At 52.7% G+C, this 22,158-nt stretch overlaps 1 protein-coding gene across 1 annotated transcript in view; it reads left to right on the forward strand.

Moving 5' to 3' along the window:
* The window catches only part of SEC14L5 (SEC14 like lipid binding 5), a 46,609-nt gene extending 30,708 nt beyond the window's left edge, over positions 1-15,901 (forward strand). Inside the window, exons 9-16 of the mRNA XM_033101919.1 lie at positions 551-639; positions 732-802; positions 2,335-2,506; positions 5,155-5,289; positions 6,252-6,386; positions 6,780-7,007; positions 7,936-8,096; positions 12,576-15,901. Coding sequence (XP_032957810.1) covers positions 551-639; positions 732-802; positions 2,335-2,506; positions 5,155-5,289; positions 6,252-6,386; positions 6,780-7,007; positions 7,936-8,096; positions 12,576-12,684 — 1,100 coding nt within the window. The 3' untranslated portion in view covers positions 12,685-15,901. The remainder of the gene's footprint in view (positions 1-550; positions 640-731; positions 803-2,334; positions 2,507-5,154; positions 5,290-6,251; positions 6,387-6,779; positions 7,008-7,935; positions 8,097-12,575) is intronic.
* The last annotated feature ends 6,257 nt before the right edge of the window (positions 15,902-22,158 follow it).

The following is a 22,158-nucleotide window of genomic DNA, read 5'->3' on the forward strand; positions in this document are numbered from 1 at the left end:
TTTTCCCAGAAGCAGAGGTTCAGTATTTGTCAATTCAATGTTTGAGGTGACTTGATAGAACCACCGCGAATACCAAGAACCACCGCGAATACCAAGAACCACCTGTATTCGTACAGAATCCCTTAGTTTTCCTTTTTTGCTTTGGCTGACAGAAAGCTAAGAGCCAACGTTGATCCACTCTCTCCACCTTCCTTCATTACATGGTCTATATCCTCTTTGCAAAATCATTTAAAAATCAACTTGTATCGTTAGAACAGTTTTAGGTTTTCGGAAAAGCTGCTAAGGTCATACAGACAGGGCATTCCCATGTGCCCCTCACTCAGCTGCCTTTATGGTATAAACCGGTATTTTTTAACACTTCCGTTGTTTCTGTCACCATGAGTGGTGTCAGCCCCTCGTGGGAGGAGGCAGGGTATCCGCAGATAAGGGACCCACCGGGCCTGCGCGAGCGCAGCCCGGCCCCGCCTTCTCCGAGGAGGGTCAGTTCCCACGCGGCTCTGACCCGCCCCCTGCCCTGCATCCCCTACATGACGTCCCCGTCTTTGTGAAGATGGCCGCCCGCTGTACATCCTGCGCCTGGGCCACATGGATACCAAAGGCTTGATGAAGGCTGTCGGGGAGGAGGCACTGCTGCAGCACGTGAGTCAGGGGGTCACCTCCCGAACCCCCAGGGCTGCCTGCGGGTGGAGAAGCCACAGGAACGTTCACCAGCACCATTCTCCACCTTCCAGGTTCTTTCTGTCAGCGAGGAGGGACAGAAGAGGTGTGAAGGGAACACCAAACAATTTGGCCGCCCCATCAGGCAAGAACCCCGCCGGGGACGAACTCCCTCAAACAGTAAAAACAGCCAAGGTTCACTGAGCATGGACGCTGTGCCCAGCGCATGCTAGGCGCCTCACAAATGTCCTCACTCAGTTCTCACAGTGAGCCTATGAAGCAGGGACTCGGTTGTCCCTGTTCTGAATGGGGGGGGGGCCCTGAGGCTCAGAGAGGTGATGCTTATCCAAGGTTGCTAAGTGGGTAAGTGGCAGAGCTGGGATTTGAACCTGTTCCTGTGGCTCAGGCTCAAGGACTTTATTTGCCAGGCCACACAGCCTCCTGGCACTGGCTTTTTGAGACCAGCTCTCCCGCCCCAAGTTCCACCTTGACTCTGTCTTCTAGCCAGGGGACCTCGCAGGTGTCACAGGACGTACAGAAACCCACTGTCCCCCTCTGACTTCCCCAAACCTCTATGCCTGAGCTCACCAGTACTCACTGTGCCATCGCCCCCAGAGACACTGCAACTTCCAAGCTCTTCTGTAAAGTGGGAATAATATCACTAGTCGCAGGGTTTCTTTATGGATTACCAAAAACAGTAACTGTGTAAGAGATAATGCAAACATATATATAGGTTCTCAGAAGATTCACGTCTTTTTCACAGCCCTAGAAAGGAAGAAGAGGCAGGATCTGCTGTGGAAGCTTTTTATCCCAAAATATCCTCATCTTTATGAAAATTATGTTCCTTCGCTGTTTGGCGCTTTCCTAAAGGGACATACACTGGGGTCGGGGTGGGGAATCAGTCAATCAATCAGAGTCCTGGCCAGAAGTGGAATTCACCCCAGATGTCATCTGATGGCTCAGATGACAGGGTATCACACAGGGGCTCCTTACAGTGATGTGGGCAGTGTGAAGGGAACAAGGCTGGACTGGGATGGACAGGTTCCCAGGGGCTAGCCGCTGCAGTAAAACAGCATTCCTTTTCCTAAGGAATTAGTACGAATTAAATAGAGGCACAGAGAGGTTAAGTAACTTGGTTGAGGCCACACAGCAGGTGGCAGAGCTGGGATTTGAACCTGGGGCATCTGTCTCTGGAGCATGTGCTGTTAGCACTTACACGCTATTTCGTCCTCAGCATCTTTTCCACAATCAGTAGTAACATGTAGTTTTTATTGAGTGCATGCTATGTTCCTGTTCTAGCAGAGAACTTTACATATACTATCTCATTTCATCCTAACAATTGATTGAGATGGGGCCTGTTTACTATTATTGCCACTGTCCTGATGAGGAAGTTGCCCATGTCACACCGCTCTCGGGGGTGAAGGTGACACTTGAATTCGGGCACTCAGCCTCAGAGTCCATGCTCTGAGCCTCTTTGCCATGTGTGGTTTCTCCATGGTGGCAGGATCCATGAGTGTCCTGTGGCCCCTGCCCCTGCTGTTCCCAGCCCTGCCTCACTGAGCCTCTCCGTCCATCCCTGTCTGTCGGCCTCCCTACTGTGCCCGGGTCCCCACTGAGGGTGTTGGGGGCCCTGGGAGGTGGCCGAGTGTGGAGCGAGGGGGCCCATGTCCTCTGCAGCTCCTGGACTTGCCTGGTGGACCTGGAAGGGCTTAACATGCGGCACCTGTGGCGGCCGGGGGTGAAGGCCCTTCTGCGCATGATCGAGGTGGTGGAGGCCAACTACCCCGAGACGCTGGGCCGGCTGCTCATCGTGCGTGCTCCCCGCGTCTTCCCTGTGCTCTGGACGCTGGTAAGAGCCCGAGCGTGACATGGGAGGGGGTCTCTCTGTGAGCTGTCCTGCCCGCTTGTCCTGCGTCCTTTCCTGTAACTCATACACCATAAGGTCACCCTTTTTAAAGTACACAAGTCCGTGGTTTTTAGTACATTCACAGAGCTGTGCCACTATCACCACCACCTAATTCTAGAACATTTCCATTACTCCGAAAGGAAACCCCATCCCGACTAACAGGCCTTCCCTGTCCCTTCCCCAGCTCCTGGCAACCGTGAACCTACTTTGTGTCTCTGTGGATTTGCCTCTTGGACAGGTTTCATAGAAATGGAATCTTACAATGAGTCTTTTTGCGTCTGACTTCTCTCCCCGAGCATCGTGATTTCAGGTTCATCCATCCATACTGTAGCACGTGTCAGTACTTCACTCCTTTTATGTCTGAGTAATATTTCACTCTATGGATGGAGCACATTTTGTGTATCCTTTGTCCTGCTTCGTGCACACTAGAGTCACACTTGGAATTGTACAGGCCTCCTGGGACGCCTGTGAGCAGGTTCTGAGGACGGCTGGGCGCCTGTGCTATTGGGATTTTAAAACATTTCGCCCATGACTCAAATACACTGTAGGCTGCAACCGGGCACACACACGTGTGTACACACACAGGCACACACACACACGTGTGTACACACACACACAAATAGGCTGGTCATGGTGTGCTAAATTGATTTCAAAACCATTGACAGGTTGTCATTTGCAGTTGCAAACCACTGCCCTGCGGCCTTGCTGAGGTCCTCAGGCCAGTGCAGTGTCAGGCCCCTCCCAGTCCTACAGACTCAGACTCAGCATCCTACACAGGGCCTGGGGTCGGGGGTGTCGTCGGTGTCCACGAATGCCTGAGAAGTGCTGTTGGAAGTAGAGGTTCAATCGAGACAGAGATTTAAGAGTTGAAGGTTAAATGGATTCAATGTTTTACTAAGCACCTACTATGTGCCAGGCACCTTTCCAGGCCCTGGGGATTTGGAGTGCTAAGCCAGCCACTGTGTCTCTCTCCATGACAGTGGGGCACCAGTAAAGGCTTCTTGGTTTCCTGTGACAATGGCATGAGGATGTTCAGCGTTCTTGGAGAGACTACGCCAGGCAGGGGGTGTTGCAGGGGGTAAGCTACACGGGGGAACTGAGGACGGTCCCCCTAGGAGGCGGCTTGTGACTGAGACCTGAGGACGGCACAGGAGTCACGCAGGGAAGGGCATGGCAGGCGACCTGGACGTGGGCAAAGGACTGGAGGAAGGACCGCTTTACAGGAACGTCGAAACCAATCCAGGGGCTGGAGGAAAACGGGGGGAAAGGCTGGCTGCCCGAGAAAGCTGGTAGCTGCTCAGGAATAGCGCTGGAGCTCAGGCTGTGGCGATTTTGGGAACTTGCTGGGGCCCTGGAGGACGTCAGCAGGAGAGGACGTGGGTAGACTTCGGGGGCAGGACGTTCTCTGGCTTCTGTGGCTCCGTCAAGGCTGCGCTGGGCAGCAGGAGCTGCAGGAGCGACAGGCAGGACCTGCTACTGAAGCTTTTTATCCTGAAATAGCCTGATCTTTGCAAACATTGTGTTCCTTTGCTGTTTGGAAATTTCCTATGATATACATTGGGTGGGGGTGGGCACCCGTCAATGGGGTCGTGGCTGGAAGGAGGAGTCACTCGATGGCACAAGTGGAGGGGTGGGGTGACATGAAGGAATTTCTTGCCGAGATGTAGGTGGGATGGAGAGGCCCCCAAGGACTAGTTGCTGCAGTAAGCCGTGACCACCCCAGGGCCGGAGGGACAAGAGGAGGGCATAGCCTTTGGTGTGGAGCCTGTGAGAGCTGGAACAGGAGTGGGGGCAGGGCTGCCAGTGGGGGCCGCAGGTGCCAGGTGGGGAGCGGGTGGGGATGGGGAAGTGCTGCCCCCGCCAGTGGCCACACCTGATGTAGCAGGGCACTGCCTCCCGGGGTGGGGACTGAAGAAGCGTGACTACACCAGTGGGATCCCAGTTCCCAAACTGTCTTTTGCTGGTGGCATTCCTGCTGAATTGGCTTGTGCCCAGCTATGTTAAGTGCCTCAGTCTCTCCCTCCCTTCCTCCCTGCTTTCCTTCCTCCCTTCCGTCCCTCCCCACCTATTTATTGAGTCAGACACCACCCCAGTATTGAGGATGCCTTGAAAAACCAGATCGACATGCAGCTTAGAGCTTGCTGTCGAAATACTTTCCATCTCAGAGAAACAAACCATGGTCATCCATACAGTGGAATATTATTCAGCCATAAAAAAGGAAGCGCTGATAATGCTACACAGGAAAGCACCTGGAAAACACTGTGCTAACTGAAAGAAGCCAGGCATAAAAGGCCACACATCGTATGATTCCCTTTATGTGAAATGTCCAGAATAGGCAAGTCTAGAGAGACAGAAAGCAGATGAGTGACTGCCAGAGGAGAGGGGAGGGGCAGTGAGTGCTAAAGGGCGTGGGGTTTCCTTTTGGGAGGATGAAAATGTCTTGGAATTAGACACAGGTGACGGTTGCATAACATGGTGAATAACTAAAAGCCACTAAATCGTTCACTTTAAAAATGCTTAATTCCGCGTTATGTGAATTATACCTCAATGAAAAAACACCTTTCCTCCTTGCCTCCTCTCCCCGATTTCAGATCAGCCCGTTCATCAACGAGAACACCAGGCAGAAGTTCCTCATCTATAGCGGCAGCCATTACCAGGGCCCCGGCGGCCTCGTCGACTACCTGGATAAAGACGTGATCCCCGACTTCCTGGGGGGAGAGTGCATGGTGAGGGCGCTAGGGCTTGGGCTCCAGGAGGGGCAGGCCGTGGCCCTGGAGGACGACGGGAGGAGCCGGGGAGTGCTGGGCTGGTTTTAGAAGCTGCCCCCAAGACAGGTGACTCCTCTCAGAAGGAGGGGCCTTTCCTTGGTTCTTTCAAACATAGTAAGCGAGACAGAAGTTTCCAGAAGTCCAGAGACCAGGCCAGTCAAAGGTTTGCCCCTCCTGTATTCCCCACCTAAGATTAGGTCGCTAGAATACAGTCACAGTGTACCTCTTGGCTTTGCACCCTCTTCTGTAGAGGGAGGTGACCCCAGTGTCCCAGAGGCCTGGAGCTGGTGTACCCAAATGGTGTTCCTCTTATCCCTAACCCACAACCACAGGGCATGGGATGACAGAGCAACTGCTTCCAGGGGAGGCAGTCCCACCCCCCTTTTATTGACCTGCCCCCCCGGGGGGTAAGATGATAGGGGTGATGCTGTCACAGCTGTCTTATCTCATCTGGCTGTGGGAAGGCAGGCCCCTCTCTCTTCTCTAACAGAAATACCAAACAGCACCCTTGCATAATTTGGGGGGTAAAAAAACACATTTTGTAGGAATTTTGCCAAGCTGGCTTGTTTCTTCCACTTGTTGCGATATGTATATGACTTATATTTAGCAAATGGGCCTACTAGATCAAGCATAGGGACAAGGGACGTGAGCCTGGGGCCTGACAACACGGGTTTGTGCCCTGGCTCAGTCACTTTCCACTGTGGGACCTCTCCTGCCTGACCTCTCTGAGCCTCTGTTTCCCTCCTCTGTGAAATGGGAAGAATAATAGTTCCCACTGCATTTTGTTGTGGTTCTGGAGGTGAAATGGGGTTATAAAAGCTCAGTGCCCAGCTCACTAAAGGGTTGCTGTTGTAAGTGTGGGTTCAGGGGTCACAGAAACCTGGCTGGGCCCTGACCTGCCACCTGTCTTTGTCCCCAAGTGTAATGTCCCCGAAGGTGGACTGGTCCCCAAGTCACTCTATCTGACAGAAGAGGAACAGGAGCACGCAGACCAGATGCACCAGTGGAGAGAGACGTACCAGTCGGCCATCGTGCTCCGCGGGGCCCCCCACGAGGTGCTGGGGTCCTGGCCTGGGAGGGCCCACTGGGACGGGGTGTCATTACAGATTAGGGTCCCCCAGAGCACAGCCTGAAATGAGGGTTCTCACACCAGCAATTTGCTGAGGGCAAGCACTCAGGAGAAACCCGTAAGCAGGGGCGGGGCAGGATGGACGTGGGCAAGAATCGAAGCTAAGGGGCCATTTCAGCCACAGTCTAGCCCTGCCTGACCCTTGGGGAGCGCTGGACGTGCAGAGCCCTGTAGAGCGGCTCTGCTGGCGTTTTGTACCCCCATGTCAGTCAGTCAGTGGCTGGGAGGCAGCCCTCACAGCAGGGTGGGATCTCCCAGGCATTTCTCCTGGAGGAACGGGGGAGGGTCCATTCTCAGACCCCCATCTGTCCCCACGTAGGTCACAGTGGAGATTCTGGAGGGGGCGTCAGTCATTACCTGGGATTTCGACATCCTGCGAGGGGACGTGGTGTTCAGCCTGTACCACACTAAACAGATGCCCAAGCTGGGCCCCCGGGAGCCTGGGGCCAGGGCCGGCGGGCAGTTGGCGGACAAAGGCTGGGCCCCAGTCACAGATTACAGTCGTGTGGAGGCCCCCCTCGTCTGCCGGGAAGGGGAGAGCATCCAGGTTTGAATTCCTTGGCTCATTTATGCATTCATGACACAGGACTGAGTGTCCACTATGTGCCAGAATGATGGGGCAAGCAGTGCACAAACGGGACCCTGCAGGACAGTGGGGGAGAAAGACCGATCCAGGACCAGGACCTCAGGACCCCAACCTCAGAATCCCACGGGACGTGTGTCAAAGATGCAGGTTTCCAGACCCCAGGCACAGCAGGGGACTGAGAACCCCTGGGTGCGGGACCCGGAATCGGCAACCCTCTCCTGCTGATTTCTCATACACAGTGAGGTCCCAGAAGCCACGCAGCACAGAAACTGTAGGGCCAGGAACAGAACACGGACATGACACCAAACATGAGCCACCTGTGCTGACCGTCACATCCTCCAAGAGGCCAGGGCTTGCAAGTCGGACCTCACCGGCCCCAAACACACACACACCAAGTGCTGGCGGGCACTACAGATCTTACTGAAGGTTCCATGGCAAGTCGAGCAGAGGGCTGTCATATTACACACCAGCAATGCCCCCAGGGTCCCCCTGCACAGCCCAACCCTTCCCAGCAGTTGCTGTTCTTATAACAGCTAACACAACCCCTTCTCGGTCTCTGTTCTCAACAAATCTACCCACTTTCGAGGTCCCCCTCCCAAGTTGCTCTCCAGAACTGCTCAGTATGCAAAGCCTGGTCAGCAGAACAAGAGCCCAACAACAGCCAGGCGGTTACCCAAACCACACCCACGCTGTCCTGCAGCCCCCCAGGCCTTGACCCCTCCCAGATTCAGTGGGAGGCTCTCAGCTGCCAGGGATATGGGGATGACAGCAGATGGGAAGCAAGGATGGCTTCAGGAAGCTATTAGAGGAAGGTCTTGCTGGGGGGCTGGTTGAGAAGGGGGCGCCATCCCCAGGAGGCCCAGAGCCTCAGGTGTGCCTGCTGTTTCAGGGCTCCCACGTGACCCGGTGGCCTGGCACCTACCTGCTCCAGTGGCAAATGCACAGCCCCCCCGGCAGTGTGGTGGAGGATGTCCTGACCGCCCTGCACAGCCCTGGTCCCAGATGCAAACTCCTGTATTACTACGAGGTGCTGGCTTCGGAGGACTTCAGGTAGGAGGGGCTGGAGAGGGGGCCTGGGCAGGAAGGGCCCCCAGCTCCCGCCAGGCCAGGCTGCGCTGGGGGCATGGCATTAACTTCCCCTACCAGCCTCTGAACTTCTCCAGGGGTGGAGCGCTCGTACTGTTAAAAATTTCCAGTGGTTCAGCACTTTAGTGTGAGAAATCGGACACTATATCCAAACTCTGCCTCAGCTGCAGAACGTTCCCCTCAAATGAAACCCTGGACAGAAGCCCAACATACCAGATTGATTGGTTGGGGGAAGCCTGAGGTCCTCCTGTTTGGACCTCCCCTTCTCCTAGAATTTCATAAAACAGGGTTTGGACTGTTCTAGAACAGTCTAGAATAGTGCCTCACAGACAACTCTCCCACATGATGCTTTCAGAGAGACAGGAAAATAAATGGTTAAGACTTCCAGCACTTCCTGGTTGCTGTGTAACCTTGGCCAAGTCACTTCACCTCTCTGAGCCTCAGACTTCCTCTCTGTTCAATGGGGACCACTGGAGCCCCAAAGTTGCGGGATTGTCATGAGGATGAAATGGTTAAGGGACGCTGGCCCTTCACCTGGGCATACAGTAAATGCTCAATAGCAGAAATAAAGCAGAAGATGAGGAGATGGAGCAGGCGGTTTCTTTAAGGTTTTGCATTTTATCTTTTAAAAATGAATGTGATTTTGCATTCTGCTTTGTGGCATATCTGTTAGTCTCCATCTAAAAATAATGTTTTAGAGGCGGGTGCAAGATGACAGTGTAGGAGGATGCTGAACTCACCCCCTCAATGAACACAGTGGAAAATCACCTACCTTTAGAGCAATTCCTCCTAAGAGAAAAGTGAAAGCTGATTGAACAGCTTTTGCACAATATGTGAGAGAGAGAGAGAGAGAGAGAGAGAGAGAGAGAGAGAGAGAGAGAGAGAGGCAGGCTGCATAATGGCTGCATAGTTTAGGGAACCATAGAACTGTCTGGGATCTGAGGGAACTCTTTGGGATCAGAGGTTCTGGTGAGCGCCATTGTTTATGTTCCCCCTCCATCTAGATAGTACAGGTGGGAGCTCTATCCAGGTACTCTAGCCCACTTGCAAGGCAGTGCATTCTGGGTCACCCTGCCCTAGATCTCCCTCCAACAGGACCAGCAGGGTGCTGTGGCATGCATGCACGACCAGATTAACAGGGCACTGCTACATGTACACTGGGCCACACCGCCCAGAGCTAGCTCAAGCAGGACCAACAGGATGCTTTGACATGCATGTACTGGGCTGCCCAGCCTGGACCCCACTCCACCTGTGGACCACAGGATCAACAGGGTGCCGCCATGCCAAGACTGAACCAGGAAGAAACAGAAAATCTCAATAGACCAATTACTAGCAACAAAATTGAAGCAGTAATAATAATAATAATGATAAACCCCCAACAAACGAAAGTCCAGGATCAGACAGCTTCACAGATAAATTCTATCAAACATTTAAAGAAGAATTAATATCTGTCTTTCTCAAAGTATTCCAAAAATTGAAGAGGAAGGAATACTTCCAAACTCATCTTACGATGCCAGCATTACCTTGATACCAAAACTAGACAAAGACACTACAGGAAAAAGAAAATTATAAGCCAGTATCCCTGATGGACCAAAATATAAAAATTCTCAACAAAATATTGGCAAACCAAATTCAACAATACATTAAAAGGGTTATACACCATGATCAGGAGGGATTTATTCCAGGGAAGCAAGGATGGTTCAATCAATATCCACAAATCAATCAGCGTGATATACCACTTCAATAAAACCAAGGAAAAAAATCATATGATCACCTCAATAGATGCAGAAAAAGCATTTGTCAAAATTCAACATATATTTATGATGAAAACTCTCAACAAAGTGAGTGTAGAAGTAATATACCCCAACATAATAAAGGTTATATATGACAAACCCACAGCTGACATCATATTCAATGGTGAAAAGCTGAAAGCCTTTCTTCTAATATCACGAACAAGACAAAAAGACCCATACTCACCACTTTTATTCAGTGTAGTATTACAAGTCCTAGCCACAGCAATCAGAAAAGACAAAGAAATAAAAGGCATCCAAATTAGAAAGGAAGAGGTAAAACTGTCACTATTTGCAGATGACATGATACTATATATAGAAAACTGTAAAGATGCCACCAAAAACTTAGAGTAAATGAATTCAGTAAAGTTGCAGGGTAAAAGTAACAGACAATAATCTATTGCATGTCTATACCCAATAACGAGCGATCAGAAGGAGAAATTAAGAAAACAATCCCATTTACAATTGTGTCAATGAGTATAAAATACCTGGGAATAAATTTAGCCAAGGAGGTGAAAGACGTGTATGCTGAAAACTGTAAGACATTGAATAAGATACAAATAAAAGGAAGGACAACCATGCCCATAGGTTGTTAAAATGTCCACACCACCCAAAGCAATCTACAGATTCAGTGCAGTCTCCGTCAAAATGCCAATGGCGTTCTCCTCAGAACTAGAACAAATAATCTTAAAATTTACATGGAACCACAAAAGACCCTGGATAGCCAAAGCAAACTTGAGAAAGAACAAAGTTGGAGGTATCAGGCTCCCTGATTTCATACTGAAGTCTATAATAATCAAAACAGGATGTTACTGGCACAAAAACACACCGTGGATCAATGGAACAGAATAGAGAGCCCAGAAATAAACACTCAGTTATATGGTTAATTAATCCATGACAAAAGAGGCAAGAATATAAATGGAAAAATGACAGTCTCTTCAATAATCGGTATTGGGAAAACTAGAGATATCTGCAAAAAAAAAAAAAAAAAAAGACCACTCTCTTACACTCTCTTTATACAAAAATAAACTCAAAATGGATTAAAGACTTAAATATAAGACTGAAACCATAAAACTCCTATAGAAAAACAGATTGTAAACTCTTTGACATCGGTTTTACCAATCTTTTTGGATATGTCACCTCTGGCAAGAGAAACAAAAGCAAAAATAAATGGGACACTACATCAAATTAAAAAGAATGCTTTAAATTCCTTACCGTGGAGTAAAATTGATGCTCCAGGAGGGTGTTGCATCTGGACCCACGTCCCAGGCGGAGCTCCAAGGATCCTAGGGGCACGAGCAGCCTAGAGTGAGAAATACTGGGCCAGCATCTTTCCTCCAAAGAGAGTCCCTGTAGCATGTTGGAGGGCTGGCGATCCCCTCATTGGGAGGTGGCCAGTTTGAGCCATTGGCCTCAGTGCAGGGGAGAGGCTGAGGCCCAGAGACACTCAGACATCTGGACGCTACTCCTCCTGGGAAGGCAGGTGGAGGCGGGGTGTGGGCTGGAGGCTGCTCGCCAGCGTGTCTGGTCTGGTCAGCATGGGGGAACTGGGCTGCCCTGCCCTTCACTAGCCTCAGGAGAGAACCAGTTCAAGGGCTGTTTCGGGGCCACCTTCGGTGGGCAGGCACTAGGCTGGGCCGTGAGGGGATCACAGACAGGGTTTCCTGTCATGGAGCAGGAGACCACAGAATCACACCCGTGTGTAATTACGGGTAGTGATGGATGCCATGCAAGTATTCCAGCCTGACATCCTTGATCAAAGGCATGGTACACAGATAAGAGGTAGGTGCCAGAGGCCTTAACACAGGGAACGGCCCTGGCACAGGGTGGGCAGGGGAAGCCCAGCGGAGGTGTCTGGGAAGGGGCACTCGAGCACCCCAGATCATCTGGGGGGGCTCGTCAAAATGCAGCCAGAGAGTGTGCAGCTCTAACAAGCTCCAGGAAACGCTGGTGCTGCTGGTCCCTGAAACACACTCTGAATAGCCAGGCCCTAAAGCCGCACTGCCCAACCCAGTAGCTACTAGACACAGGTCGCGCTTTAAACTTAGATATTAGAATTAAATGAAGTTTAAAATTCTGTTCTTTGGTCGCACTAGCCACATCTGGAGTGCCCAGTTTCCCACGTGGCCAATGGCTGCTGCAAGGGACAGCGCAGATAGAGAACGTGCCCACCATCGCAGAGTTGCCCTGGACAGTGCTGCTCTGAAGTTTGGAGTAGGAGTTACCTAGACGAAGGGGGCAGGAGAAAGGTTTCTGGCAGGAAGCGCAGCCGTGCAAGGCTCCCAAGACAGGGGAGAGTTAAAAGGAGGTGGCAGGGGTGAGGCTGGAGACGGGATGGGCACTCACGGGCTGCGGGGTGCCCTCTGGGCCATGCTAGGTCCCAGGTCAGGGAAGCCCCTGAATGGTTTGTGGCAGGCTGGGCTTTGCTTGGGGGTACAGGGGTGCAGGCAAATGGGTACAGCTTCATTTCTCATCATGGCCTCACTTGCTTTGCTCTCTGCACTTGCCCCTGAGCCTGGGGCGTTTACCAGCCTTACGGAAAGAGGCCTGGGGCCTCCTTTACAGCACTGCCAGCTTTCCCACCACTGTGCATGGGCCCCAGGGCTGGGTCTCCTCCAGAGGGTAACATTTGTGTGGCACCCTTCCTCCCCAGGGGCTCCATGTCCAGCCTGGAATCCTGCACCAGCGGCTTCTCCCAGCTCAGTGCGGCCACCTCGTCCTCCTCTGGCCAATCCCACAGCAGCTCCCTGGTCTCCAGATAGCCAGCACTGGGCCCTGCAGGGCAGCCCACGTGCCCCCACGTCCACAAGCGTCTAGAACCAGAAGCCAGCTTGGCCGCGAGACCTGGGACAGCGTGGGCTGCAGCCTGGGTCCAGATACTCCCAAAGGCGGGATGTCTGGAGCTGAGGGCAGTGATCCAGCTCGTGGCCTGTGTGGCGGGAACCTCAGTCAGAACCACCTCCTTTGGGCTTCCTGTAAAGAACAGCCCAGGAATGGGTGGCCCACCTCAGGTCTGCCTCGTCTGGGGGCTCAGGGATATCATCAGGCTCAGGCCCACCCCTTCACTTCAGCCCCTGCTCTCCCTGTGACGGCCTTCTTCTCAGGTGCCTTCTGCATTGCCATGAGGTTCCTTCTTTGTCTCCTCCCAGCTCAGCTGCAGAAGAGCACTTCTTTGTCCCAAAGTTCATCCAACCTCCCAGAACTGAGTCTAAGCAGCCTGCCTAGATCCCATGCCTGTCCCTGACCCAATCACGGTTGTCAGGGGAACAGAGAACACTGACTGGCTAGCAGGGTGTCCAATCTGGACCAATCACTGTGCAGGGAGGGGGATGCAGTGATTGGCCAGCCAGGACCACATGCTTGTCCCTGGAGCCAACCACCTGGTCTGAAAAGCACAAAGGGCCTCCAGGTATATTGGGGTCTCCCTCGAAGAAGGGGGAAAGAATACTGGGCAGGCGGAAATGATGGGTATTCACCATAGCGTCTGATTCTACAGTGATGGCCTGCGTCCCAGGACAGGTACGGTGAACACTTATATGAGTTACAGGCTCGGCTTTCTGGAGGGAGCAGCCTGCCCTGGACTTGAAATCCAGGTTCCTAGCGTTTGGCTGGGAAGGTCTGACCCTAACCACCCCTGACTTGAAGAGGGTGGGAAGACACAGGGTTTCTGCTAAGTTCCAGGCAATGATGAAGCCGCTCCAGCTGTCTTTATGCTCCTCTGGAGGTCCCTTTCTCTCCTGGGAGCTCTTTCATTAGGACGTTTTTGGTTGTTAAGTCATAGAGATCCACATAAAAGGATAACCATTCATGGGTGCACATAATTGGCCAGTTTAGGAGGGCTTGCTTCAGGTAAGGCTGGATCCAGGATCTCAACATGACATCAGGACATCCCTGTGGGGTGGAGGCTGTCAATTTGTTGCATCTGCCCTGAGTGCAGTCTGATCCCCGGAACCAGCTCCAATACTGACAGACTTTCCCTGAGTTCCTGCATGGGAGAATTTGGGGTCTCCTTGGGGCCTGAGGATATTTCTCTTTTCCTTCCCGGAGCCTCCAAAAAGGTAATAGGCCAGAGGTTACCAAGTCGCAGCCTGCAGTTTGATCTGGCCTGCCTTTCAGGTTTTTGGGGTTTTTTTTTTGCCTATAGAGGGATTTTAAAATTGGGGCATTTCATCCAGAAATCAAGATTTCTGGCTCCCCTTAGATACTTAGGAGTGTTGGCAAAACAGGGCCACTATGTCATATAAATGCTACCAACACAGCTGTTACCCTGGATGGGGGCCAGGCCAGGCCCCACCCCTCTCTATGGACCCATCCTTGGCCCGTGTCACTCACTGCCTCTGCCTGGGAGGGACCTCACTGAAATGGTTTGGCAGGCAGCCTGAGTTCAGTCTGGGGCCGAGAGGCTCAGCATGACTTTTATCTCATAGCCTCGCTTACAGTTGGGGGTGGTCTCTGGCTCACACCGAGCCACTGGGCCTTGTACAAGGGGTGGGTTTACAACCGCGGGGATCACCGCCTCCAGGCTTGTCATGACAGGGCAAGGAGAGGAAGCTTACTTTCCTACCAACCTCCATCCCCGACCCGGAGCCACGGGAAGGAGGTATCCTTCTTCCTGCAGGGAGGGAGCCCCATCTGCCTCTGTGGTTTTCATTTGGCTTCTCAGGTATAGGAAGAAAATCCCAAAGTGCATCCTGTAACAAGGTGTGTGTGCATGCATGTGAGGGGGAGAGAGAGAGGGGTCGGGAGATTGGAGACATCCTCAAAACGAACTGCTCCCATGTCATCAGGCATTTACTGCTGAGAGCAATTTGCAATAGTGGCAACTATCTTTAGATGAATTTCTAACTTGCCTCTAAAAACTACATGTTATCCTAGAAGCATTTTCTTATTGTCTAGGACTAGCACCCAGTGAAGGATGGAGAAGCCTTTGCTTGATTTGGGGTTAGAAATGAGCTTTGACAATTGGAACCTGGATCACTGATTCCAGAGAGGAGGGTCTGCCATCAGTAGTCCAGCTTTTACAGGAGGAATGAGGAGCCTAGGCTTGCTCAGCTCTTTCCTTGAGATCTCTCTCTCAATATCCCTCTCTCCCTCCCTTCCTCAGGAAAGCCCCAGCTCAAACTGGCTTAAGCAACAAAGGGAATTCCCTGACTCCTGTCACTGGGGCTTGCTCCAGGTATGGCTGGATCCAGGAACCCAGTGTCCTCAGGCTCACGTGCTCATCCTCATAGCCTCGCCCAGGCCTCTTGGCTCCGTATCTCTTTGTACACTGGCCTCATCCTCTCCTCCAACCGATGGGAAGTAGCTGCCAGCACCCTCTACCTACAACCGCAGGGCTCACCATCTCTAAGGCTGAGAGAGACTCGTTTCCATTTTAAATCCCATAGAAGGCTTTGATTGGCCCTGCAAAAGTCACATGCTCACTCCTGTGGCTATATTAGCCCAGGGGCTGAGGGCCCTGTGATCAACATCCCCTCCAGAAGCCACAGTGGGATGGAGGAGAGCCAGTCAGTCATCCAAGGACGAGGGAAGCTGGGCCACAGATGCAGCGGATGGCCACGGTGGCATCTGCTATGGTTCTCTTCCTGTGCTGGAGGTCTTGGGGGCCCGTGTTGGAACATCACCAATCAGTATGCCATTCTTCTTACCTGTGAGGCTTGGAATTAAAAATCCAAGGAAGTTCTGCTGAGCTCTTGCCTTCTAAATTTCCCTGGACCCCAGGGCTGGAAGCTCCTTGGCTTGGCTTCTTTCTCCATCTTGTTCATTAACCTGTTGTGACCAGGACAGAAACAACCCACTCACAATAGGACCTGCCTGCTCAGGCCATGGGTTTAGGAGCCTGGGTCTTAAACTTTAGATGGGGTGGGGTTCAAATCCCAGCCATCTTTTCCCTAGCTGTGTAACCTCCAGCAAGTGACTTAGCCTCTCTGTGCCTCAGTTCCCTCATCTGTGAAATGGGGACAGCGGTGCCTACCTCATTCATTAGGTTGTAGTGGGATGAAACAAAAGCGTGGCTGTAGAGTCCGCAGCCCAGCACCCAGCTCCCAGAAAGCATGGGATAAAAGTCAGCAGTTATTCTGGTTGCTTCATGCTTCTCATCCAAAGACTGCAGACTCCTTCTTGAGGACGCCTGTCACTGTTTTTCGTGGGACAGAAGGCTCGGCGCAGCATGCATCTGGAGAAAAGTGGGTGTCAGTATATTGCTTCCCTCTGACTCTTTTTGAAACTGCTTGTTTTCTGGGCAAATCCACTCACCTGAAGCGCACCATTCAGCGTGGGGTCTCCCTCAAACCGCTAGAGAAAGTTCTCTCCACAGGTTGAAATTAAGGGAGTGTGAGACTTTTTTCCTATCCTGCACTCTCTGCAATTTCTGCCCATCACATGACTTGTTCAATGAAAGAGTGTAATTCTTTTCCACAGTCTGTTTCAGCCAGTAAAACACAGCATTTCCCGTTAGCCTGATGGTTTGCTCCAATCAGAAGCATTAAACGTTTTATACTTGAACACACCTCTGCGGTCTACTTCCTAAAACCCTGGGGGTTTCCCTCAGCTTGTTCAAGAATCACCCAGCTATTGTTTCTAAGACTCCAGAGCCTTGTTAACAGGGCTGATATCAGCCTCAGGGATTGCAAATTGGTTCTTGGGGGCTGTCATGCAGGGTGTCATGCGGGGTCTCAGCTCCCGCTCCCCGCACAAGAATGCAGGACATGGTGAGGCCAAAAAGGAACACCCACGGAGCCATGGATAGGGGAGTCAGACCACTATAGTCTCACTGGCGGCTGGGTTGGAGACACAGGAAGCAGGAGCCACACGATCCACAACCCGTCCTCCGCTTCTTTACCAACCGACCCCACTTGCTAGCTGCAATCCACGCTTGTTAGCTTAGCCACGGCAGCTATATCAGTGGCTAATAGCTAACTGGTAACAGCTGACGGCCAACTAGTCACAGCTGATGACCATCTACTGCCCGAACCAGCACCTTTCCATGTGAGGCCAAGAGCCTGGAAACTGCACTCCTGGCTCTGTCCCCACAGGGACACACAAAAAAATTACACTTTTTTATACATAAAACACAGGTATACTGTATTAGCTTCCTGGGGCTGTCGTAACAAAATACCACAAACTGGGTGGCTTAACACAACAGACATTGATTCTCTGCCAGTTCTGGAGGCCAGAAGCCGGAAATCAAGGTGTGGCAGGATCAGGGGACGATCCGTCCTGCCCCTTCCAGCTTCCAGGGGCTCCTGGCATTCTGGGCTCGTGGCTGCATGACCGCCGTCTCTGCCTCCATCTTCCCATAGCCTTCTCTCCCGTGTGTCTCCTTTTTATTAGGACACCATTCATGGAGTTAGGGCCCAGCCCAAGTCCAGGATGATTTCATCTCGAGGTCCTTAACTAATTACATCTGCAAAGACCTACTTCCAAATAAGGCCAAATTAGGAGATTCTGGGTGGACGTGGATTTTGGGGGACACTATCCAACCTGCTGCATATGCATACAGCGTGTACACAGACGGATGTGCACCTTTTTGGTGGTATCAGACCCAGACCCCTGGGGCCCCTTAGTGCTGCCCACCCATTATCTTGGGGACGACTTCCTGAATTCTACTTGCCAGGTATCCAGGTGAAGAGGGCCCTGCTGTTCATCTTGCGTGGGACTCTGTCCTGTCCCACGGTGTTTTCCCCCCAAGTCCCAGTGTTGTGTCAGAGGACAGCCACCATCCTGAAATCAAGAGGGTAGAAGCCTCGTTTAGGGAACCACCTGCCCTTCCTGAAAACTCCCTTGGGACACAGCAGGGGTGCTGGCTGCCACACGCTTCGTGGGATTCTGAAAAGTCTACCTGGTTTTGGAGCAGGAGGCCAAAGGCTGTCACCCGAGGAGCAGAAGAGGTGGGGTTCCTTTGTGTGACAGCGTTAAAGCCACCTGTCTGCACCAGCTTGTGACCCTGCCCTGCCCAACCCATCTGACTGAGGAGAGGAAGCCGCCCTTGGCTGTCTAGGTACAGTGCACTCACTCCTCCAAGGCCATTCCATGCGTTGCTCTGGAACTGTGGGCGGAGACTCCCAAAGGAATAGCCAGCAGGTGTTGAGAAAGACGAGTTCCCTGGGGTAGCGAGCTGGGATCAGGTCTGCACCTTAGGTCACTGCTGACGTCTGTCTCGGCAGAACTACCTCCCAGAAGCCCTCTGGGGTTTCGGCCTGGAGAGAACAGCACACACCAGGGCTCCCTGTGGCCCAGAAGCTGCCTGTGGGACCACTTCTTACTCTGAGGCCAGGGCCCGTGTCCAAGGCAGACACCTGTGGGCCCCCATGGAGGCAGGTCTCAGGGCACTGGCAGGGGGCATGGGCAGGGCCTGGAAAGAGGGAAAGAACCAGAAGGAAAGGTGCTGAGTAGCTCTCAGGGACCTCAGAGGTGCCTGTGGCTTTCTCCTCAGTCCATTTTTCCCTGCCCCCTTCAGTGTCCCCAACCCTGGCAAGGCATTTCTAAGGAACACGAGTCCCCAGAGAGCACAGTTTGAAACCTCTGACTGAAGAGTTTTCTGAAGCCCAGATTTTTCTGAGACAGACTCCTTTGAGGCGAAAGCTGTAGGTATCGCACTTGAATTGTTTCCCCTTCAGGGCTCCTGAGAGCCCTTGAAAGCCCACACATGGACCCCAACACTGGAACTTTTTTCTGAAAGTTTTATAAAGAAGCATCCCAGCAGCTGAGATGTGTCGCCATGGTAACTGCCCAGTACACGGAACTCTCAGGGTTCCAAGTCAGGCCATCAGGACTTCCGGTCCACATGCTGTGCCCGGGGGTCTTCCATCACGACCATGAGGTGCGGAGGGGACACTTGCGCTGCATAAACTGGTTCACGTTGATCTCCGACCCACAGTCCTGAAGTTTGATGACTTTAGCTCTTGTATATTTGTCACACGTGTCCCACCACCCAAGGTAGGTACTGGAATCTGGAATTTTCTGCCTCCTGCTGTATGTCCCATCTAAGTGCAGCAAATGCCTGAGTCCAAAACATGAGTCCTGGAATGGCACATTATGAGTGTCAGACTCTGGGCTGCATGAGACCGCAAAATCCGACACGATCTGCCTCAAGCAAAAACAGGGATTTATTGGCCCACATAATTGGCAACTCCAAGAATGCTGCTGGCTTCAGGTAACTGGATCTAGGGGATCAAATGACACCGCCTTTCTCTCTTGGTTCAGTTGTCTGCCATGTTGGCTTCACTCTGTTCCTCCATGTGGCCCTCATGCTGGAAGCTGGACAATCCCAGTGGCAAGTTCCTCCTGGTTCCAGCAGAAGTTCCAGGGGGGCTCCGACTGGCCAACTGGGACACACGCCTATCTCTGAACCATTCGCTGATACCACCGGGACTTGGAGGGAGGGCATAGTGCCAGCCAAGATGGAGGATGGGGGAGGCAGTGCCCCAAAAGCAACTCGATGGAGGCTGGTGGTTGAGGCCCTTGATGCCCTGCCCACCTTCCCTGGGCACTCTCATTACCACGGAGGGCATCTGGAGGCAAGAAACTGAGATTTTTCTCTCGATGGCTACCTGGAGCACACCTGGCCTGTGTAAGGCAGGGTGGAAGCGCCAGGGAGTTAAGCCCCAGAGCCTCCCTCAACCCAGGGTGAGTGGGTGTAGGCTGATAAACACACCAGCTTCCTCACCCAGTGGCACAGGTGTTCTCAGCCAGGTAAGCCTGGCTGCCCACAGTGGGGAGCTGCTCACTAAGGCACCGTGTACAGGTCGCCTTCCCTTCTTCCCTCACTTCTCTGTCCCCCATCCAGGGCTTCTTGGGGTCACCTCCCAAATATACTACTTGCCCTCCCTTCCTTGTCTCAGGTTCTGCTGCTGGGAAGAGCAGCTTTAGACGGGTGGTTACTAAAAAGGACTGGATATTGGGCAAAGATAATAGATACTCCTATGGCAAACCAAAAAAAAAAAAATGCTTGGGATCACACGGAAGACGAATGTGTCCCAGTTGCTGAACCAGGCACCCCTCTGGATACCATGACAGGTCCCCTCCAGGCACTGCCGACTCGGCAGGCCTGGAATCCAGCAAGCCCGTGCACAGAACTGCAACCTTCCAGCTCAGAGACGTCCTCTGCAGAGGTCGGGGCTTTCAGGACAAGGGTTTTCACGGCCTGTTGTCTCAGAGCCCCTGGGTCGGGGGCCTCCCTGTTAGTTCCTGGATCCCTCGGACCCTGAGATTCTGATTCAGTGGCTCTGGGATGGGGTCCGGAAGTCTGCAATCATAGAACATTCCTGGGGAATACATCTGCCCTGCAGCCAGGCCCAGGAACTGTCTTGGGAATATGCCAACGTGATGGTCAGCTGCCTGGGAACTTGTCTAAGCTCTGTCAGTACGTCCTGCCCTTGAACACTGGCAGCCCGGGCCGCTTGGTAACCCGAAGAGCAAAATACAAACTGAACCTTCCAGGTGGAACTGAAACACAAGCTCCCTGGAGGAACATGCGAACTTGGTTGCTTCCATTTCCGGAAGGAGGAAATAACACTTGCAGCATTTGCTGGTTCCTTGAACAAGTGGCTGCCCTTAAGCTCCTGGACACGCTGAGAATGCCCTGCTGCCACCCCTCCCCTCCCTCCCACGTGGGTCACAAACCCGGGGAGGGGCTGAGTAAGGAGGTGGAGCCTTTGGCGGCTTGGCGGGCCGGGGGCTGTGGCCCACTCATTCACTGGGCACAGCAGACGTGCCCGGGACACTGGCAGACTTGGGCCTATGGCAGCAGCTGGAGGACTGAAATGTAGCACCCAGGAGGGAACATCACAGGCTGGCACAATGGCTCCCCACTTGTCTACCCTCATCTTTGGGGACAGACAGCAAGACACGCAGACCCAGAGACACGTCCTTGCAGGAACTTGTGGGCCGGGAAGTGGCCTGTGATATTGCACTTCTCGGAACCGAATTCCTCCTTTCTAAAGTGAAACTAGACTCGCTTACAGTAGCAGCTCGACTGCAGTGATGGGTTCGCTTAGCCTCCTCCTTAAGAGCTCCTCTCATCAAGGAGCGGACACCGTCTCCTGCCTTTCTCCTGGAATCCAGCAGGCTGAGGACTTTAGCTGATAGAACGTGGTGGAAACAAGGTTACGCCAGTTCTGAGCCGAGGTTTTAAAAGGCCTTGCATGCTTCTCTCGGGGCATCCCTGTCTCCCCCTGGATCCCAAGCCTGACCAGCTTCCTGGAGGACGAGACACCATGTGAAACACAGCTGCTTCCTCAGGCGTGGTCGTCCCGGACCAGTCCCCAGCTGGCACGTTAGCTGCTGGCAGGTACACAAGTGAGCCCGCTGACATCACTGATGCTAGCCCAGACCAACAGAACCACCCAGCCGACCCTAGAATCACGAGAAATGAGTTTTCACGAGAAGCAATAACTGGTTGTTGTTTTAAGCCACCACGTTTTGGGCTGGTTTGTTAGGCGGCACTAGATAACTACTACAGTTCACCGTGTCTTACTTAGTCTGCCTGGGCCGCTATGACAGATACCTCCAACTGAGCGGCTTACACATAACTGGCACTTCGTTGTCACAGTTCTGGAGGCTGGAAGTGCAAGATCAAGGTGCTGGCACAGTCAGTTCTTGGCGAGGGCCTGCTGCTAGCGGCCATCTCGCCGTGTGCTCTCATGGCCCCTTCTTTGAGTGAGCACGTGGACAGGGTGCTCTCCAGTCTTTCTCGTTATTAGGGTGCTAATCCCATCACGAGGGTACCACCCTCATGACTTCATCTAATCCTAACTTAACTAAACCAAAGGCCCCACCTCCTAATACCACCACATGGGGGGTGACAGATTCAACATATGAATTTAGGGGGACATGAACAGTCTCACGTGCATGGGTCTATTTGAGGACCTGTTGAAGGCTGTGGCACCTCCCCACCTCACCTCCCCAAACTGCTAAGCACACAGTGTGACATTATCACGGGGCAGCTGCCAGGCTCTTCCTGAAGACCCTCGGTGGCCCCAAGTTACCGACTCTGATACTCACAGGACTGGCGGGTCACGGGAGGGGAGCGGGTCGCTGGGGTAGTGATGAACGGGGGGGCCAGACGGGGGTCACAGATGCTCGGCTTCGGCAAGTCGTTGCCCAGGGCGGGCGGCAGCTGGGGCCACTACCTCTCTTTTAAAGAGAAACCAGAAACCTAGAATTAATCTCTTGACTTTTAAACACTGGTGACTAATTTAAACGCCATTAAAATGCAGTGTGCACTCACCCTTTTC

The sequence above is a fragment of the Rhinolophus ferrumequinum genome, assembly GCF_004115265.2.
Source record: "Rhinolophus ferrumequinum isolate MPI-CBG mRhiFer1 chromosome 15 unlocalized genomic scaffold, mRhiFer1_v1.p scaffold_54_arrow_ctg1_1, whole genome shotgun sequence".
In the NCBI taxonomy this organism is placed as follows: Eukaryota; Metazoa; Chordata; class Mammalia; order Chiroptera; family Rhinolophidae; genus Rhinolophus; species Rhinolophus ferrumequinum.